Here is a 21,754-nt window from a genome sequence, read left to right as displayed (position 1 = left end):
ATTGATTTACAATTGAATTCATCTTTGTATATTCAATAATTTATATTTGGACTTATGCACCTATTTGGACATTAATATGTAATATTTGCTTCAACACTATTGTCAGATAAAAGTATCCAAATTTAACAAAAGACAGTGAAAGTATATACTTTGCAATCATGTATATAAACAAATCTACTGACATTTTTTGATTTATTTTGGAAAAAACATGTGCACTCTAACTTCAGCAGCTGGTGTTGCCCAATTTGGCTGAAATACAACTTAATGTAGCTTTGCCTTGTAAATATCATTCTGGTACGAATGGTACACATTTTTGCCCTCTCTTCACAGTACTGCTTTTACTGTGTCAACAGGACTGAGATCTTGGCTTTCACTCGGCTATTCCATAACCCTCCTTTTATTCTTTTTGACCTATTCTGTTGTTGCTCTGTTTGTTTTACAAGTTCAGTTTCACATTGTCTTTATATAGATTACCTCAGATTTTCCTCAATAATTCTCTGGTTCAATGGGGATTCATGGTTGACTCAATGGGAAGTTGGCCAGGCCCTGAGGCAGCAATGAATCCCCAAACCATTATGCCCCACCAATTGGCACAAGCATATATGTTCTATCTTAAAGATGTGACGAGGTCATGCTTATGCTCTCAGTTTCCAAGGTGTTACGCTGCTATTTTATTGTGCTGGGGGACATGAGGGATGTACTACTAACTTTTCTCAGTTTCCTCCAATTTTAAATTTTAGAAGGAGATGAGGTCCTGGTCCACACCTGCGGATTACCTGGTTTGGGGGGACCGTTGCTGTTCCTGTCCTTGTCCACTTGGTCATACTTCTGACCTAGTCTAAAATCAAATATACTCTGGATTTAGCCAAGAGAAATTTATTTATTATTCCAATTGGACTCTTAATATCTCACCCGGCACAGCCAGAAGAGGACTGGTCACCCCTCTGAGCCTGGGTCCTCTCTAGGTTTCTTCCTAAAATTCGACCTTCTTAGGGAGTTTTTCCTAGCCACTGAAATTCAACACTACTGTTGTTTGCTCCTTGGGGTTTAAGGCCGGGTGTCTCTGTAAAGCACTTTGTGACAACTGCTGTTGTAAAAAGCGCTTTATAAATAAATTTTGATTGATTGATTGATTGATTGCTTATATGCATTGCATCCTTTTTATTAGTAATGGTCTAAAGTGTGTAAAGAAGGGGAAATGCTGTTTTCTGTGGTCCAAATAATGAACTCAACTGCTTTAACACTACGACATACAGTGGATGTAAAGTCTACACACCCCTGTTAAAATGCCAGGTTTTTGTGATGTAAAAGAATGAGACAAAGATAAATCAGGTTACAACTTTTTCCACTTTTAATGTGACCTTTAATGTAAACAATTCAATTGAAAAACAAACTTAAATCTTTGGGGGTGTGCAGACTTTTTATATCCACTTGGGGTGTGCAGACTTTTTATATCCACTGTAGAATAAAAATAGGTGAAAGGTGAAAGGGCCTGTATACTTTATTAATTTTCTTTCCAATTTTCGGACTCCTTATTATGAATTGACACCTGTCACTCTAACAAAAAAAAAATTAAATAAAAAAAGAATAGCAACAGCACTGAATCCACAAGCAGTAAAAAATTTGGCACATTAAGTAATCGTTTACAGAGATCATAGCTGTACTAATGAACACTGCGCTTCACTAGTTAGACAGCTGTGCAAACAGGCAAATACACTGAACTAGCTTTTTAGAATTAGCACAAACATACTATGTACAATCAGGCTTAGCTTACCAGCGGATCCTGTTGCTGAGATAATTAGATTCAGAGACCTTTAACATAGAAATACGGACCATTAACATAAAAATACTCAATTGCATGAATTTATTAACCTTTCTGAAATTACTTATTTGGAGTGGTAACTAGAGCTCTTGGACATTTCAGGTTAAGGGTTCAAATCTTTCTAGGAATCTGAAAGACAATTTTGGCACTTCACAAAACATTTTTTATATTAAAGGCCCATAGTAATTTTTCTCCATAAGCCATTATTCACATCGGTCCCAGCCTGAAATGTGCATTATTAGTATTGTCCAAATTCATAAATTGAAACTGTAAAAATGGCAAATAAAGATGCACGGAAACAAACTCAGAAAAACTCTTCAAACTAAAATCTGTAATAGGTTGTACTATCATCGATTTTATTCGGCAGTGATGTAGCTAGAAAATGCTAAGTTGTTGTTCAGGGTTGTTAATAGTTATGTCGAAATAAGGATCAATACCATTGTGAACAAACTGACCATTGAAAATTAGACTGAAAATTATTGTAAATGCTAAACCTCTGTTATATACACAGTGGAAGGACCTAGTAGAAGTTGAGGTGGAGAACTTCATCAGGAATATAGAAAAGATATTGGGTCTTGCCACTGTCCTTGCTGTGAGAAGAGTACTTGGGTGCATTAACTTGATGTATTAATCAGGCAAATAATTTGTTTATTGCAAATGCTGAACTTTTTCTCTTGTCGTTTACACAGTAAAAGGACCTGTCTCTGGTGAAATTGATGTTGAGGTTGAAGCATCCAGCGAGCAACACCAGGAAGAAAGAAAAACTAGGATGTCTCGCCACTGTCCTTACTGTGAGAAGAGTTTCCAGTTCCCATCAAATCTTAGAAAGCATCTGCGAATACATACTGGCGAAAAACCTTACTCTTGTTCTGACTGTGGGAAGTGCTTTACCTTTTCACATCATCTAACAAATCATGCGAGAGTGCACACAGTGCAGAAGCTTTATGCATGTTCTGATTGTGGAAAGAGTTTCCCGCTACCTGGCAACTTAAAGCGACACCTGCGAACACATACAGGAGAGAAACCATACTCATGCCCTGACTGTGGAAAGTGTTTATCTCAACCAGAAAATTACATCAGCGAACGCACACAGGTGAGAGATCATATTCATGCTCTGACTGTAGGATGTGCTTTACAACATCAAGCAATGTGACTGTTCATCAGAGAGCACACACTGGGGAGAAATCATACTCCTGTTTAGACTGTGGTAAGTGTTTTGCAATATTGAGTAATTTACGAGCTCATCAGAGAGTGCACACAGGGGGAAAGCCATATTCCTGTTCTGACTGTGAGAAGAGTTTCTTTCGACTGTACAGTCTGAAATTGCACCAGCGAACACACACTGGGGAGAAACCTTCCACCTGTTCCACCTGTGGGAAGTGCTTCATTTCATCACATAATTTGACAGATCATAAAAGACTACATGCAGACGACAAGCCATACTCCTGCCCTGACTGTGAAAAGTGCTTTACAATGTCAAGTAATCTAACTGTTCATCAGAGAGTGCACACAGGGGAGAAATCTTACCCATGTTCTGATAGTGGAAAGAATTTCAGTCGAATGCACAGCCTAAAACTTCACCAGGAAACACACACAGACTACCAGAATGAAAGGCATAAATCAAAGTAGAGCACACAGACTCAAACCTGCTCGGTTTTCTTCTGCTCTTACTGTGGATGGGGAAAAGTTAGGGAAAAGATAAAGTAGCAATAGTCTTTCAACATAAACAAGGTGTCCTGCACAAAGATAAAGTATTAAGTGTAATATCATCTGTCTGACAAGTTACTGCTGCTCAAAATGTGTTGTCCAGTTGGAAGAGATAACAAACTGATGGAACCAGTAGGTTAGGAAAACTGAACCAGTCATGAATTTCTTTTAATGAGGATCCTTTTTTTATATAAACATCCCCTTTTTGTTTGTGACATTGTGTTGTGTAGCTTAAAATAATGATTTCTAAGGCTGTTGTCAAAAAACCTCCCAATCAGAGGCTGTTTCAAAGTCATCATGTTTGACCGACCCTGAGAGAACTCAATAGCCACTGAAGGTTTTTAAATACACCTATTAATTGCATTTTTTTAGCCTGTGGTGGCTAAAGATACCTGAAGTTTGAAATGTATGTTTAGAGAACTGAACTACAGACTACATTTAGGGTGAAGAGCCATACACAATAATTTTGTAAACTGAACGTCTTTTATATATGGGGGATATTTGTAGGATTTTAACTCTACTACTAGCATTAATACAAGCAGAAATCACCAGTAGACATCTGCAGCTAGTGTTTCAAGTTAATGTTTCAAAGTATATTTTCCAAAATTGATCAGAATTCCAAGGATATTCCCTATTTACACTTTCTCGCCAGGCCGTCTATCAGTTTGCAACTTGTTATTCTTTAGAAGCGGGATTCTTCACAGTGCCTCTTTAACAAAACTGCTTACTTATTGTGTTTTTAAATGCTTGTAATTAATCATTGATGACAGTTCTAGGACTGTTTTATATGGTTAAGTTATTCCACTCAGCACAAATGTGCCTGTTCTTCTTGATGTGTAAAGCAATTTTGTCTTCTTGTCTTCGGGATAATTTCTGGTCATTTGCCAAATTACACCCACAGACAGTAGGGGACCAGTACATCCTTGTGGTTTTTAGATGCTATTAAGACAAAAGACACAAGGATGGTTTGCAGAGTTTTTGATGTATTCAGAAACCTTTGGCGATCAAAAGTTCACAAACTGATGGAAGCTACAATCCTGACTCTGTATTTTAAATGCAGTTATTAATGCATGCTGTCAATTATGAATGCATGCTGACTGTTTTTTTAAACATCTTTTATAAGAGCTTAACATTTTGCTAGATGTTGTAATAAATACACAATAAATCTGGCCCTCAGAGCCAGTTCCACTCCATTTGTTCATTGCAAACCCCTTATCAAGTACTTATTCAAACCTGTGACCAATTCAATAAGGTGCACAATTACAGGACATATTAGGTGATATCCAACAGGAATGTTATATTTAACGGTTTGGTCAATCCTCTTTTTGTATGTTATGTGGAGAAATGCATACAGTGCAGTCCATAAGTATTTATATACAACATTTAATTTGGAAAGAAGCATTGACTCAAGAGGTTGGTGCAGACTGTCAACTTTTTGTGGGTGCAAATCTGAGTCGGTTTGAAGACCTCACATTAATAAAAGGACTGTAACTTAAATGAAAGGTTTGCTATTTTTGATCCTGGGGCTTTTTTTGATTATATAGCTTAATCCTGAATTGTGGAGACATTTATTTTTTTTCTGCAGTCTCTCTCTAAGTTAAAATGGAACTATGATGGGGCAACCTATGTAGTTGTGCTGTTTCAAAACAGCTGAACTATGGTGCTGACCTCATTGGAGTTTACTAGCTAGCAACAAGCACAATTTACGGACATTTATCAAAATGTTTTGAGAATGTGCCGTCCCCTATCGGGTTAATAAAATGAAATACAGGCTGTGATTCTGGAATGTTATCAGTCAGGGAAAATAACTGACTTGGCCATTCCCAACAGTATGAACATTTTGTCAATGCTCCGTAGTAGTAATAATTTCAGTACCTCCCCATACTATTTGTGCAGAATGGGACTTACAAATGAATTATTCAAATAGCTATTACATGCCTACTTAGAGAATTGAGAGTTGTGCGTTTGGTCCCTCCAGCCTCTGCCTCTTTAATTTTATTTGGGGACTTGGAAGGTTTCCAAAACTGCAGGGTTGATAAGAGCTTGAAAGTTAATGCCATCTGTTGCATGCGCTGGAGTCGATTCAGCCTCATCCACGGACACATTAAGGTCCTTGATGGCATTAGGTAGCAATAAATCCCACTCCTAACGAGAGTTTAGTAAACAAACCCGGTTGTCCAGACAGATTTGTATCGGTTTACCAGTAGCAAATAGAACTTGTTGGCATTTTTGTTGGCATCGTCAATACCTCTTCCAAAAAATGTGTACAAAGACTTCAGTGAAATATATAGAGTCAACCTATTAATATCTGGCCCTGTAAAGGAAAAACATAGGTACAGACGCATTTTGTGTTATTAAACAAAACCCATAATTTTCTGTTGTTAAAGTTCATTAACGCTCATACTGTTGGCCACAATGTAACTCAGTTGATATGAAATCCATATCGCCCTATACAGAAAAAACTATTCTATAAGTCTCAGTGATTTTTTGCATATAGTCATTATTCCCTCTCCTGAACATTTCCTAAAATACATTAACTGCGGCATATAGAATGTTTTTTTCTGTATGAGAATATGTATTTCATATCCATTGATTTACATTGTGGCCAATGGTATGGGCGTAGTAAATTACATAGTGCCCCTTGATTTTTTGCATATAATCACTCTAGACAGTCTCCTGAACATTTCCTACAATACATTCACTGTGCCATATAGAATCGTTTTTTTCTGTATAGAGCAATATGAACATGTCTATTATTGTGTTTTGCATTGGAGGCAAAAGAGGGTGTGGAAAATATTGTTTTGCTAGATGTAACACACCAGATGTGCCTTGGTCTACTGACCATTTCCTACATTGCTTTTTCTGTGGAACATTAAGTTGTTTATTGAGCTAGGAGGCTATATGTATTCCATATTCAGTCATTGTCTGAATTTTGAACTTGGTACGTGTTTTAATATCCAGTTTGTATTTGAATTACTCTTAAATATGATAAAATATGAATTGCTGTCAATGTTTTGAGAGGTAAATTTTCATAAACAATGAATAAATTCAAATTATATCAGTTTTGAAGTAATTCGTTGGCCTCCGTTATTTTGAAATGTTCCCAATTGATGTGACCCGGAAGTGTTTTTTGAATGTTGCTCACAAAACGCTGGTAGCGTTATGTTGGCAACATTAGAGAACGTATTTTAATGCCCACGTTTTATTGAAATGACTCTTAAATATGATCATATTTAAATTGTTGTCAATGTTTTGAGAGGTACATGTTCTCGAACAATGAATAAACTATTTTTTTTAAGTAATTCGTTGGTGACTTTTATTTTAAAAAGATCCCGATTTCCGTGACCCGGAAGTGTTTCTTTAATGTTGCTCAAAAGACGCTGATTGCTCTGGGGCGAATCTGTTTCCGTTATGTTTTGGTACTATTGGCAGTGAGCGTACTCAAATAAATTACATAAACCAGTCTGCAAATAATAATGTATGATTCAGTTTTAACGAGAATATGTATCAGGTAAGAACCTTCCTGATTAGAAGTCTGTTGCAGGAGTCTGTAAAGTGGCTAGACAAGGCCTTATCTTAGCTAGGTAACGTCGCGTTAGCGCATTCATTTTTACTTACATTTTGCTGAAATAATAAATAATTGGAAACCAATGTCTTTACATATGTTTAATTTTAACGTAGGCAAAAATCGAAAAATTATAAATACTGGATATTTGGGCCGAAGTGGCCACGAAGAAAAGAAAATATACAAACCCAAAAAAGCCGGCTTAAATTTAGCCTTTATTTTGTATTTTTACCAACCATACGAGTTAGCGTAACAACCTTAATTGAATAGCTGGGCTAAGTAATAAGCACTCAAATTACAACAATAGTTTTCTTTTCCCTTTCTACAGGTTGGTCTGGTCTTTATTTTAGAACAGCGAAAGTAGCCGCCTGTCGTTCTGCTACACCAAGATAAAACCTAATTTAACTTTTCCCCGGTTCTGATTATATAAAGTTCACTGGACACATCATACGAAATGGCTTCAGTAAATGACAGCAGTGAACCACTCCAGCTCAAGGTGACGACTAAAGAAGAAGAAGAGGAAGTGAAGATTTGGGAATATGGTGATGGGTTTCAAGGTAAAAAAACAACCTTTTTAACCGAGGGTTTAGGTCAGTGGTGAATGTTTTGGAGCTAACCTATCCTTCACTTAGCTTAGGTTTACAGTATTTTCTGTATTGAGCCAGGTAGATTTAAAGTATACGTTAATTAAAATGTTTTGTTCTCATTTACCCAGAAGAGGAACCAGAGGTTCAATCAATGGAGCTAGTAGCCGGGAGTTCAACACTGGGGCTAAATATCATAATTAAAGAAGAGGAAGAAACTAGAGAATCCGTTGATCATGGTAAGAGCAGGTATTATATAGCATTTTTACTAGGGCTGTAATGGTACAAATATTTGTAACTGTATCAGTCTTCGCAGTTCTCAGGGGAACCCAAATTAATACATTTCAAAAAATGTGTTGAATACCTCTTGAATAAATGATTCAGCTGAAAACATGATTATAACATGGTTGTAATAATTGATGGTTGCTTTTCCAACTGTGGTTTTGTGATCCAAACTCAAAGAGGAACAGCTAGTTTTCCAATGGCGAGTGGTGTTTTTTGATAAACTAACACTGTAGAATCCTCTAGTTCTGTTTAAATCTCCAGTTTGGCAGCATTTTGGCTTTCAAGTAGACTACATCATGATGAACAGAGAGTTATTGATAAAAACATTACCTGTATGTCACCAGTGCTGGACAAAACTATGGTGCCAACACCCAGACATGTTGACATGTATACACTGACATCACTCCAGTATCAGTATCCCCGAAGCCACACAAACAACACAACTTTGTCTCCCCAGTGCGTTCAAGCAGTGCTGGCTACTTTAGGTAAATGGAGCCACAAGAACTTGGTCACTGAAAAGATTCAGAATTCCCATCACTACATTTTGATTGGGATAAAAAAATAACAAGAGCAATGGGTGTGTTTATGGCCTCATATATGCACCCGTACTCTGGCTGAGGATAGTGTGTTTCAGCTCATAAGGTGCTTGAGCTGTACCACAAATGTGCGAGTACAGGTACAGCATTCTGCTGGATTGGAGAGGCTTTCTTGTTAACATTTTGATGTTTGCTCTTGTATGACAAAATTGTTCTGTCAGCAAGATTATATATTCTCTAAGAGCTAAAAACGAGGGGCTAACTAAAATTTTAGTCTGTAGAAGACGACATACGAGCTGCACTCTTAGTACAAGAAAAGAGAGATTACTTGGTTTACTTTAGGCAGTCCTAAGGTGATTCACCTCTTTTTTGTTGTTTCTGTGATGTGGTGGGTATGGAAACCAGATTGACGTGTACATTTTTAAAAATGTTTACTAAAATAATAAAAAAAGAAAAGGACTGAAAACAAAAAGTACAGGAGCTCAGTCAGGAGGCTCCTGAATTGCACCGCAGAAATGAGTACTTGTGTTCTAGCTCGACAAGTTTAAAAAGTACAGGTTTATTTGGTAATTCATGTATTTCAGTTTGATGCAATGATTAGGCATGTGTGTTGCCTTTATTCACGTTCTGTTGTCATTCTCACAGAAGAGTCCCCTAACTCCTCACACCAAGTGGAGGCATCTCCTTCATCAACGAAGCACCATCAGGAAGGGAGCAAAGGAAAGGGCCCTCCATCACTGCCCACACTGTGAAAAGAGTTTCCCATTCCCATCTTTTCTTGAAAGACACCTGCGGAATCACTCTGGAGAGAAACCTTACTCGTGCTCCATCTGTGGGAAGCGCTTCCCTGCATCACACCATCTGACAGTGCATCAAAGAGTGCACACTGGAGAGAAGCCTTACAGCTGCTCTGACTGTGGGATGAGTTTCTCTCAACTGAATGGTTTGAAAGGCCACCAGCGGACGCACACTGGAGAAAAGCCTTACTGCTGTGCCATCTGTGGGAAGCGCTTCCCTGCATCCCACCATCTGACAGTGCATCAAAGAGTGCACACTGGAGAGAAACCTTACAACTGCTCTGACTGTGGGATGAGTTTCTCTCAACTGAGTGGCTTGAAAGGCCACCAGCGGACCCACACTGGAGAAAAGCCTCACCACTGTTCCACATGTAGTAAGAGTTTCTCCTATCTGAGAGACCTGCAACGTCATCAGTTGATTCACACAGGAGAAAAGCCCTATTCCTGTAACGATTGTGGGAAGGGTTTCACCTCACCTAGCCGTCTAACAGTTCATAAGAGAGTGCACACAGGAGAAAAGCCATATCAATGTTCAGAATGTGGGGAGAGTTTCTCCTTTGTGGGTACCTTCAGACATCACCAGCGTGTTCATACAGGAGAGAAACCATACTCCTGTCCTGACTGTGAGAAGTGCTTCACCTCTTCCAATCAGCTGACTGTTCATCAGAGGGTGCACACAGGAGAGAAACCTTTCTGCTGCTCTGAATGTGGGGACTTTTTTTCTCAACAAAGTAACCTGAAATCTCACCAACGAACACACAAGAGAGGCTTTACTCCTGCTCTGACTGCAGAGCGGAAAGGCCTCATGACTGAATAAATTTCTTCAAATCGTTCTTAGAATCCATTCATGAGAACACAGAGGTCCTAGGGTAATGAGAGACCTAAAGATTAGCGTCAAATGTCCTTAATTGAAGAAGTGGTGTTTTCCATATACACTCACCTAAAGGATTATTAGGAACACCTGTTCAATTTCTCATTAATGCAATTATCTAATCAAGCAATCACATGGCAGTTGCTTCAATGCATTTAGGGGTGTGGTCCTGGTCAAGACAATCTCCTGAACTCCAAACTGAATGTCAGAATGGGAAAAAAAGGTGATTTAAGCAATTGTGAGCGTGGCATGGTTGTTGGTGCCAGACGGGCCGGTCTGAGTATTTCACAATCTGCTCAGTTACTGGGGTTTTCACGCACAAACATTTCTAGGGTTTACAAAGAATGGTGTGAAAGGGGAAAAACATCCAGTATGCGGCAGTCCTGTGGGCGAAAATGCCTTGTTGATGCAAGAGGTCAGAGGAGAATGGGCCGACTGATTCAAGCTGATAGAAGAGCAACTTAAATAACCACTCATTACAACCGAGGTATGCAGCCAAGCATTTGTGAAGCCACAACACGCACAACCTTGAGGCGGATAGGCTACAATAGCAGAAGACCCCACCGGGTACCACTCATCTCCTCTACAAATAGGAAAAAGAGGCTACAATTTGCACTAGCTCACCAAAATTGGACAGTTGAAGACTGGAAGAATGTTGCCTGGTCGATTTCTGTTGAGACATTCAGATGGTAGAGTCAGAATTTGGCGTAAACAGAATGAGAACATGGATCCATCATGCCTTGTTACCACTGTGCAGGCTGGTGGTGGTGGTGTAATGGTGTGGGGGATGTTTTCTGGGCAACACTTTAGGCCCCTTAGTGCCAATTGGGCATGGTTTAAATGCCACGGCCTACCTGAGCGTTGTTTCTGACCATGTCCATCCCTTTATGACCACCATCAATAAAGCTATGCCCTTACACCTAAATTAACTTCAATATGCTTGGTCTAACTTCACAGTGAAACCGAAACAAACCGATACATTTTAGTTTTTTTGCTAACACTAAAGAACAGACCCACGTAATGTGTTATTGATGCATATTTCAAGTAAAAATATTTAATATGCTTATGAAACACACGTCTGGTCAGTTATTTAATTTTGTCTGTAGTTTTTGTAATATAAACTGGATTAAGGCTGTTAAAGTCTGTTTCTTGTTTTTCTTTCCTCTTTGATTTAGGAAAAATATTAACAAATAAATATGTTTATCTCTGTAACACCCAAATACAGACCCAAATTAGGAAAACATTTGTATTACATTTTATATATACCTGTTTCGGTCCTCTGATTATGTTTATGCCTTGTTTGTTCCATAATCAACATTAGTAGGGGGAATGTACTCACATTGTGAAATGCTGTTACAGTATGAAATTATTAATGTCATAGAGAATCCTTTCTTAATGTCTGAAATTAAGTATACTGTATATATTGATAAACCCCTATTCAGTGGATTTTTTGTGTGTATGAAGAATATCTACCTTACTTTCAGCATAAAATGTGTTTGTCACTGGCATTCTTCTGTTTTAAGAGTAAAATCAAAGTTTCTTTTTTCATTCATATTTGATGAGCCATTTTGAAATTACAGAGTGACCAACTTAAATGCTCATCTAGGTTTTTGACACTTAAGAACTTTTCAGCTTGAGTTGTGATTTTATGTCTAAAACATGTTCATTGAAGGAGGTACAACACTTTGTAGGCCCTACAAAGTTATACACAATATAGAGCAGTTCTGCACATGAGAACTGGATAATCCATGATAATCTATGGCATATGATGAAGCTGATTTAACAGTCTGATCATTATACAAGTGCACCTTGTCCTGGTGACAATAAATGGCTGCAGGTTTTGTGTAGTTCTGTTACATAACACAATGCCACAGATGTTTTGTGTTCTGAGGGAACGTGCAGTTAGCATGCTGACTGCAGGAATGTCCACCAGACCTTCATATCTAGTTTCTTCTTTCTTTGTCTGAGACCGGCCATCTGGACAACAACTCGTGAATAAAAAACACTGCACTTAATTGGGAAGGTTAACTTGATGAATTTACATGGCAAATAAATTGTGTTATTGCAAATGCAGAACCTCTGTTGTTATATACACAGTGGAAGGACATAACACTTTCAAAATTGAAGTTGAGGTTGGAGTATCCAGAGAACATCATCATGAAGAAATCAAAGCTATGGGGTCTTGCCACAGTCTTTGCTGTGTGAAGAGTACTTGGGTGCGTTAACTTGATGTATTAATCAGGCAAATAACTTGTTTATTGCAAATGCTGAACTTTTTTCTCTTGCCGTTTAAACAGTAGAAGGACCTGTCTCTGCTGAAATTGATGTTGAGGTTGAAGCATCCAGCGAGCAACACCAAGAAGAAAGCGAAGCTAGGGTGTCTCGCCACTGTCCTTACTGTGAGAAGAGGTTCCAGTTCCCATCAAATCTTAAAAAGCCCCTGCAAATACATACTGCAGAGAAACCTTGTTTGAGTTTCCCGGGACCAGGCAGTCTAAAACGATACCAGCGAGAGAGACTGGAGAGAAATCTTACTTATGCCCTGACTGTTTTCTCTCAAACTGACAGCCTAAAATTACATCAGCCAACTCACAGAGGAGAGAGAACATATTCATGCTCTGACTGTGGGATGTGCTTTACAATATCAAGCAATCTGACTGTTCACTTGAGAGCACACACTGGGGAGAAATCGTACTGCTGCCCTGATTGTGAAAAGTGTTTTTCTCAAACTGACAGCCTAAAATTACATCAGCGAACGCACAGCAGAGAGAGATCATATTCATGTTCTGACTGTGGGACATGCTTTGCAACATCAAGCAATCTGACTGTTCACCAGAGAGCACACACTGGGGAGAAATCATACTCCTGTTCAGACCTTGGAAAGTGTTTTGCAATATTGAGTAATTTACGAGCTCATCAGAGAGTGCACACAGGGGAGAAGCTATATTCCGGTTTTCATTGTGAGAATAGTTTCCTTTGACTGTACAGTCTGAAATTGCACCAGAGAACACACACTGGGGAGAAAGCTTGCACCTTCTCTGACTGTGGGAAGCACTTAATTTCCTCATATAATTTGACAGATCATAAGAGGCTACATGCAGGCGATAGATCATACTCCTGCCCTGACTGTGGAAAGTGCTTCACAATGTCAAGTAATATAACTGTTATAGCTTGAAACAATGATTTCTAAGGCTTTTGTCAAAAACCCTCCCAAACAGAGGCTGTTTCAAAGTCATCCTGTTTGACAAACCCTGAGAGAACTCAATAGCCACTGAAGGTTTTTAAATACACAGAGACCCATTAATTGCATTTTTTTTAGCAGGTGGTGGCTAAAGATACCTGAAGTTTTATATGTATGTTTAGAGAACTGAACTACAGACTACATTTAGGGTGAAGAGCCATACACAATCATGTTTGTAAACTGAACTTCTATATATGGGGGAAAATATGTAGGATTTTAACTGTACTACTAGCATTAATACAAGCAGAAATCACCAGTAGACACCTGCAGTTAGTGTTCAAGTTAATGTTTCAAACTATATTTTTTTACACTTTCAGATTGCAATGACTTCTCTCCTTATACTTGCTTTAGACATGCCGTATTTCTTTCCCACTCTAAACCACCTTGACTAACTAATAGTATTCTAGTCTCGATCAGTAATGGAAGTGAAGGAGGATACATCTTGTGTATTTGTTTAGAAGCAGTGCCCCTTTAACAAAACCTCTTACTATTAGTGTATTTAAATGCTTGTAATTAGTCATTGATGACAGTTATAGGAGTGTTTTATATGGTTAAGTTATTCCACTCAGCACAAATGCGCCTGTTCTTCTTGATGTGTAAAGCAATTTTGTCTTCGGGATAATTTCTGGTAATTTGCCAAAATACACCCACAGACAGTAGGGGACCAGTACATCCTTGTGGTTTTTAGATCCTATTAAGACAAAAGACACAAGGATGGTTTGCAGAGTTTTTGATGTATTCAGAAACATTTGGCCAGAGGCGTTGCTAGGATCACAATACATTCGGGGCTTAGCCCCGCCGACAGAAAGCAAAAGGTTTTGAATGTACATGAGGAACATTATATGTACATGCTAGCGGCATACGCATACGCGATCAGATTTATAGATGCATAGATCAGGGGCTATTTATATATTAAAAAATTGTGGTCAATTTGAGATCCGGGGCTATTCATAAAAGATCGAGTTGCGTCACCTATGCCTAACGACGCCATTGCATTTGGCAATCGTAAAAAAATCACAAACTGATGGAAGCTACAATCTTGACTCTGTATTTTAAATGTCAGTTATTAATGCATGGTGACTGGTTATTTAAACATCTTTCATAAGATCTTTGAATCTCGCTAGATGTTGTAATAAACACACAATTACTGTACTAAGCCTGGCCCTCAGAGCCTGTTCTAGTCTACTTTCGGTTTTGCAACCCATTAATCAATCCTGTGACCAATTCAATAAAAGACCAATTCTAGGATAGAGATTATATCTAACAGGAATGTGATGTAACGGGTTGGGCAATCCTCTTTTTGTCTGTTATATGGAGAAATGCATACAGTGCAGTCCATAAGCATTTGTATTATATATGACATTTAATTTGAAAAGAAGCATTGACTCGAGAGGTTTAAGAACATACTTTTTATCATGACCTGAAGTGTACACTCCCGCACACAGATGGCGTAACGTTTTCATTTGTGTTGTTTAACAGCTCAGTTGATACGGAATAAAGATTCCGTAGCAACAATAAGACTTCGGGTTTTCGGATTTTGCCTTCGGTAAAACGCGATTTTAATTATATTAAATGTATCGATTTTGACACTTTGCTTAGTGTATACTGTAAAAATGTTCTCTAGGAAATGTTCAGGAGAGTGGGTAGAATAATTATATGCAAATAAATCTAGGGGCACTGTGTATTTGCAATTGTTGCTGGCATTTTACTCCACCCACCCTAGATCCTATTGGCCACAATGTAACTCAATGGATATTAAATATATATTGCCCTATAGAAAAAAATATATCTATACGCTGCAGTGAATGTATTGTATGAAATGTTCAGGAGACTCTATAGATTGATTATATGCAAAGAAATCAAGGGGCACTGTGTATTTGCAATTGTTGCTGGTGTTTTACTCCACCCATTCCATTGGCCACAATGTAACTCAATGGATATGAAATACATATTGGCCTATAAAAAAAAAAAACTGTTCTATACGCCGCAGTGAATGTATTTTAGGAAATGTTCAGGATACTCTATAGATTGATTATATGCAAAGAAATCAAGGGGCACTGTGTATTTGCAATTGTTGCTGGTGTTTTACTCTGCTCACCCCATTGGCCATAATGTAACTCAATGCATATGAAATATATATTGGCCTATAAAAAAAAACTGTTCTATACGCCACGGTGAATGTATTGTAGGAAATGTCAAGGAAGGTGGATAGAGTTATTATATGCAAAAAAATCAAGGGGCACTGTGTATTTGCAATTGTTGCTGGTGTTTTACTCCGCCCACCCCATTGGCCATAATGTAACTCAATGCATATGAAATACATATTGGCCTATAAAAAAAAAACTGTTCCATACGCCGCGGTGAATGTATTGTAGGAAATGTCAAGGAAGGTGGATAGAGTTATTATATGCAAAAAAATGAAGGGGCACTCTGTATTTGCAATTGTTGCTGGTGTTTTACTCCACCCATTCCATTGGCCATAATGTAACTCAATGCATATGAAATATATATTGGCCTATAAAAAGAAAACTGTTCTATACGCTGCGGTGAATGTATTGTAGGAAATGTCAAGGAAGGTGGATAGAGTAATTATATGCAAAGAAATCAAGGGGCACTCTGTATTTGCAATTGTTGCTGGTGTTTTACTCCGCCCACTCCATTGGCCACAATGTAACTCAATGGATATTAAAAATGTATTGGCCTATAAAAAAAACTGTTCTATACGCCGCAGTGAAAAGTGGGTGTTAAAACACGCTCAAGGGTAAAATTCAGACAATGCCAATGACAGAATATGGAATACATATTGCCTCATAGCTCATAAACTATTGAATATTCCACAGAGAAAGCAGTGTAGGAAATGTCCAGGAGAATGTATAGAGTAAGACAAACGTGTCTAATCATGGGGAACGGTGTGTTACATCTAGCAACACAATATTTCCACACCCTCTTTTTCCACAATGTATCTTAATGGATATGAAATACATATTGACTCATACAGAAAAAACAATTCTATACGCCGCAGTGAATGTATCGAAATTACTCTTAAATATGATCATATTTGAATTGTTGTCAATGTTTTGAGAGGTACATGTTCTCAAACAATTAATAAACTCAATTTATCTCAGTTTTTAAGTAATTCGTTGGTCTCTTTTATTTTGAAAAATTCCAGATTTTCGTGACCCGGAAGTGTTTCTTTAATGTTGCTCACAAGATGCAGATACAATTTTGGGACAATTGGCACTAAACACTGTACTCTGTAAATTACTTAAACCAGTCTGCAAACAATAATGTATGATTACTTTTTAGCGAAAACATTTATCAGGTAAGAACCCTCCTCATTAGAAGTATGTTGCAGGATACTGTAAAGTGGCTAGACAAGGCATTATGGTTAGCTAGGTAACGACGTTAGCGCATTCATTTTTACTTAAATCTTGCTGAAATAATAAATAATTGGAAACCAATGTCATACTTTTAATTCTAAAATCGGCAAGATAGGCAAACTGGATATTTGGGCAGAAGTGGAAACGAAGAAAAGATAATATACAAAGCCTAAATAGCCAGCTTACATTTGGGATTTATTTTGTATTTTTACCAACCGTTACAATACAAGTTAGCGTAACAACGTTAATTGAATGGCTGGGCCGCCAAATGACAACAATAGTTTTCTTTTCCCTTTCTACAGGTTGTTGTTCTGGTCTATAATTTAGAACTGTGAAAGTAGCCGCTTGTCATTCTGCTACACCAAGATAAAGCCTAATTGAACTTTTCCCCGGTTCTGATTATATAAAGTTCACTGGACACATCATACGAGATGGCATCAGTAAAGGACAGCAGTGAAACACTCCAGCTCAAGGTGATGACGAAAGACGAAGAAGAGGAAATAAAGATTTGGGAATATGGTGATGGGTTTCAAGGTAAAAAAAAACACATTTTTTACCGAGGTTTAGGTCAGTGGTGAATGCTTTGGAGCTATCCTATCATTCACTTAGCATAGGTTTACAGTATTTTATGGATCGAGCCATGTAAATTTAAAGTACACTAAGTACATTAATTGAAATCTATTTTGTTGCTTTATTTTGGGCTTTTCAAAACACAACTTATTTCAATCACAAAAAAGGCAAGATGACTGTAGTTTGAATACTTTAGTTTTACTGCACATTTTGACTTTTCTTTTTGTTCTCATTTACCCAGAAGAGGTTCAATCAATGGCGCTAGCAGCCAGGAGTTCAACACTGGGTCTAAATATCATAATTAAAGAAGAGGAAGAAACTAGAGAATCCATTGATCATGGTAAGAGCAGGTATTATATAGCATTTTTACTAGGGCTGTAATGGTACAAATATTTGTAACTGTATCAGTCTTCGCAGTTCTCAGGGGAACCCAAATTAATACATTTCAAAATATGAACAGAGAGTTATTGATAAAAACATTACCTGTATGTCACCAGTGCCGGACAAAACTATGGTGCCAACACCCAGACATATTGACATGTATACACTGACATCACTCCAGTATCAGTATCCCCGAAGCAACACAAACAACACAACTTTGTCTCCCCAATGCGTTCAAGCAGCCGTCCGCAGAAGTCTGATATTGATGTTCATTTGGCTCTATGATTTCCTTACTTTTGGAGCATAATCACAGATTATTTGACTCATGCACAAATTATTCATTAGAGATTGCATATCCGCGATGCAGAATCAATAAATAGTAGGGAGAGCGCATATTTCCGTTTCAGCAAATTTTTCAATTCTAGCACATTTTTAGTTTAGCAACATTTGGTAAAAACACATGCCAGACCATCAGGTTCAGGTAAGATGACATTTTCTCATGCATTTCGTACACAATTATAGTCTCATACAGCTTTACATTGGCAATTTACACTTGTTTCATTGATTTGGGTTGTTTTTAATAATTGTGAATGAAGAGCCCCTCCGAGTCAAAGAAGTTGGCTACTTTAAGTAAATGGAGCCACTAGAACTTGTGCTTGAGCTGTACCACAAATGTGTGAGTACAGGTACAGCATTCTGCTGGATTGGAGAGACTTTCTTATTTACATTTTGCTTATGATTTCACAACTCTGGCTAATGTTTTGTAAAAGAGAAACCCATGACTTTTTGCAAGATTATATATTTTTTAAGAGCTAAAATCAAGGGGCTAACTAAATTTTTAGTCTGAATAAGAGAACATGATTAAGGCCTGTTCTCTAGTAGTAGTATTACGAGCTGCACTCTCTACAAGAAAAGAGAGATTACTGGGTTTACTTTAGGCAAACCTAAGGTGATTCACCACTTTTGAGTTGTTTCTGTACTGTGGTGGGTATGGAAACCAGATTCACATGTTTAAAATGTTTACTAAAAAAATAAAGGACTAAAAAACAAATGGCACCGGACCTCCATCAGAAGGCCCAGCCTTCAGAAAGGCACAGCTGAAATTGGTACTTGTATTCTGGCTCAATAACTTACTCAGTAAAATACAGCTTTATTTGATAATTAATTTCTTGCAATTTGATGCAATGTGTTACCTTTATCCACGTTCTGTTGTCATTCTCACAGAAGAGTCCCCTAACTCCTCACACCAAGTGGTGGCATCTCCTGCATCACTGAATCACCATCAGGAAGGGAGCAAAGGAAAGGGCCCTCATCACTGCCCACACTGTGAAAAGAGTTTCCCATTCCCATCTTATCTTGAAAGACATCTGCGGAAACACTCTGGAGAGAAGCCTTACTCCTGCTCCATCTGTGGGAAGCGATTCCCTGCATCCCACCATCTGACAGTGCATCAAAGAGTGCACACTGGAGAGAAGCCTTACAGCTGCTCTGACTGTGGGATGAGTTTCTCTCAACTGAGTGGCTTGAAAGGCCACCAGCGGACGCACACTGGAGAAAAGCCTCACCACTGTTCCACATGTAGTAAGAGTTTCTCTTATCTGAGAGACCTGCAACGTCATCAGTTGATTCACACAGGTGAAAAGCCCTTTTCCTGTACCGATTGTGGGAAGGGTTTCACCTCACCTAGCCATCTAACAGTTCATAAGAGAGTGCACACTGGAGAAAAGCCATATCGATGTTCAGAATGTGGGGAGAGTTTCTCCTATGTGGGTAGCTTCAAACATCACCAGCGTATACATACAGGAGAGAAACCATACTCCTGTCCTGACTGTGAGAAGTGCTTCACCTCTTCCAATCAGCTGACTGTTCATCAGAGGGTGCACACAGGAGAGAAACCTTTCTGCTGCTCTGAATGTGGGGAGTTTTTTTCTCAACAAAGTAACCTGAAATCCCACCAGCGAACACACAGGAGAGAGGCTTTACCCCTGCTCTGACTGCAAAGAGGGAAGGTCTTATAACTGAATAAAATTCTTCTTGTCATCTTTAGAATCGATTCATGAGAACACAGAGGTTCTAGGGTCAAGATTAGTGTCAGATGTCCTTAATTGAAGACGTGGTGTTTTCCATATACAGTAGAGAGAACAAGCATTTGATAATGTGCCGATTTTGCACGTTTTCCTCACATACAAAGCATGTAGAAGTCTGTCATTTTTATCATAGGAACTCTTCAACTGAGTGACGGAATCTAAAAAATAAATCCAGAAAATCACATTGTATGATTTGTAAGTAATTAATTTGCATTTTATTGCCTGACAAGTATTTGATACATCAGAAAAGCAGAACTTAATATTTGGTACAGAAACCTTTGTTTGCAATTACAGAGATCATACTTTTCCTGTAGTTCTTGACCAGGTTTGCACACACTGCAGCAGGGATTTTGGCCCACTCCTCCATACAGACCTTCTCCAGATCCTTCAGGTTTCGGGGCTGTCGCTGGGCAATACGGACTTTCAGCTCCCTCCAAAGATTTTCTATTGGGTTCAGGTCTGGAGACTGGCTAGGCCACTCCAGGACCTTGAGTTGCTTCTTATGGAGCCACTCCTTAGTTGCCCTGGCTGTGTGTTTCGGGTTGTTGTCATGCTGGAAGACCCAGCCACGACCCATCTTCAATGGTCTTACTGAGGGAAGGAGGTTGTTGGCCAAGATCTCGTGTTACATGGCCCCATCCATCCTACCCCCAATACGGTGCAGTCGTCCTGTCCCCTTTGCAGAAAAGCATCCCCAAAGAATGATGTTTCCACCTCCATGCTTCACGGTTGGGATGGTGTTCTTGGGGTTGTACTCATCCTTCTTCATCCTCCAAACACGGCGAGTGGAGTTTAGACCAAAAAGCTCTTTTTGTTTCATCAGACCACATAACCTTCTCCCATTCCTCCTCTGGATCATCCAGATGGTCATTGGCAAACTTCAGACGGGCCTGGAAATGCGCTGGCTTGAGCAGGGGGACTTTGCGTGCGCTGCATGATTTTAATCCATGACGGCGTAGTGTGTTACGAATGGTTTTCTTTGAGACTCTGGTCCCAGCTCTCTTCAGGTCATTGACCAGGTCCTGCCGTGTAGTTCTGGGCTGATCCCTCACCTTCCTCATGATCATTGATGCCCCACGAGGTGAGATCTTACATGGAGCCCCAGACCAAGGGAGATTGACCATCATCTTCTTCCATTTTTAATAATTGCGCCAACAGTTGTTGCCTTCTCACCAAGCTGCTTGCCTATTGTCCTGTCCTTACACAGCTCTCTGGTCTTGGCCATTGTGGAGAGGTTGGAGTCTGTTTGATTGAGTGTGTGGACAGGTGTCTTTTATACAGGTAACGATTTCAAACTGGTGCAGTTCATACAAGTAATGAGTGGGGAACAGAAGGGCTTCTTTAAGAAAAACTAACAGGTCTGTGAGAGCCGGAATTCTTACTGGTTGGTAGGTGATCAAATACTTATGTCATGCAATAAAATGCAAATTATTTAAAAATCATACAATGTGATTTTCTAGATTACATGCTTTGTAAGTAGGAAAACCTGCAAAATCGGCAATGTATCAAATACTTGTTCTCCCCACTGTATGTCTTCATTTATCTGGTATTAGAAAATAAAAGTGGAAGAACCTGAGAGCAAAAATCCAAGTGTTACAGTAATGTTGTGTAAAAATGCAGCCAAATAAAGTAAAGCTATGCCCTTACATGACCTTCCATATGCTTAGTCTAACTTCAAAGTAAAACAAAAACGAACAGATACATTTAAAAAAAAAATTGCTAACACTAAAGAAATGACTCAAGTAATTTTATTGATGCATATTTCACGTAAGAATATTTAATATGCTTATGTAACTAACGTTTGGTCAATTATTACATTTTATTTGTCTGTATTTTATGTAATGTAAACCGAAGTAAGGCTTTTAATAAAGTCTTTATCTTGTATTTCTTTCCTCTTTGATTTAGGATAAATATTAACAAATAAACAT

General features: G+C 38.5%; 2 protein-coding genes across 5 annotated transcripts; both read left to right on the top strand.

The window, feature by feature from the left end:
• Positions 1-6,915: 6,915 nt before the first annotated feature.
• LOC105023266 (zinc finger protein 239-like) lies at positions 6,916-10,292 on the top strand. 2 transcript variants are annotated; one of them, XM_010892334.3, is made up of 4 exons: positions 6,916-7,040; positions 7,527-7,651; positions 7,810-7,917; positions 9,145-10,292. In XM_010892334.3, exons 3-4 carry the CDS (start codon positions 7,915-7,917, stop codon positions 10,111-10,113), a joined length of 972 nt encoding a protein of 323 aa, XP_010890636.2. In that variant the 5' UTR covers positions 6,916-7,040; positions 7,527-7,651; positions 7,810-7,914; the 3' UTR covers positions 10,114-10,292. The 2 variants fall into 2 exon arrangements, with proteins under 2 accessions (XP_010890636.2, XP_010890637.2); XM_010892335.4 differs by having other exon boundaries at positions 7,423-7,651.
• Positions 10,293-16,627: 6,335 nt separating this feature from the next.
• On the top strand, positions 16,628-19,995 carry LOC105023265 (zinc finger protein 239-like). Of its 3 annotated transcripts, none has more exons than XM_010892332.5 (4): positions 16,628-16,730; positions 17,198-17,322; positions 17,600-17,698; positions 18,964-19,995. In XM_010892332.5, the coding sequence occupies exons 1-4, from the start codon at positions 16,696-16,698 to the stop codon at positions 19,731-19,733; spliced, it is 1,029 nt and encodes a 342-aa protein (XP_010890634.2). In that variant the 5' UTR covers positions 16,628-16,695; the 3' UTR covers positions 19,734-19,995. The 3 variants fall into 3 exon arrangements, with proteins under 3 accessions (XP_010890634.2, XP_010890633.2, XP_019909902.2); XM_010892331.5 differs by having other exon boundaries at positions 16,643-16,730; positions 17,091-17,322; XM_020054343.3 differs by lacking the exon at positions 16,628-16,730 and adding an exon at positions 17,043-17,090.
• The last annotated feature ends 1,759 nt before the right edge of the window (positions 19,996-21,754 follow it).

This window comes from Esox lucius, chromosome 15, assembly GCF_011004845.1.
Source record: "Esox lucius isolate fEsoLuc1 chromosome 15, fEsoLuc1.pri, whole genome shotgun sequence".
Taxonomy (NCBI): Eukaryota; Metazoa; Chordata; class Actinopteri; order Esociformes; family Esocidae; genus Esox; species Esox lucius.
Note: the sequence above shows the minus strand (reverse complement) of the source record. Positions and strands in the feature narration are given on the sequence as shown.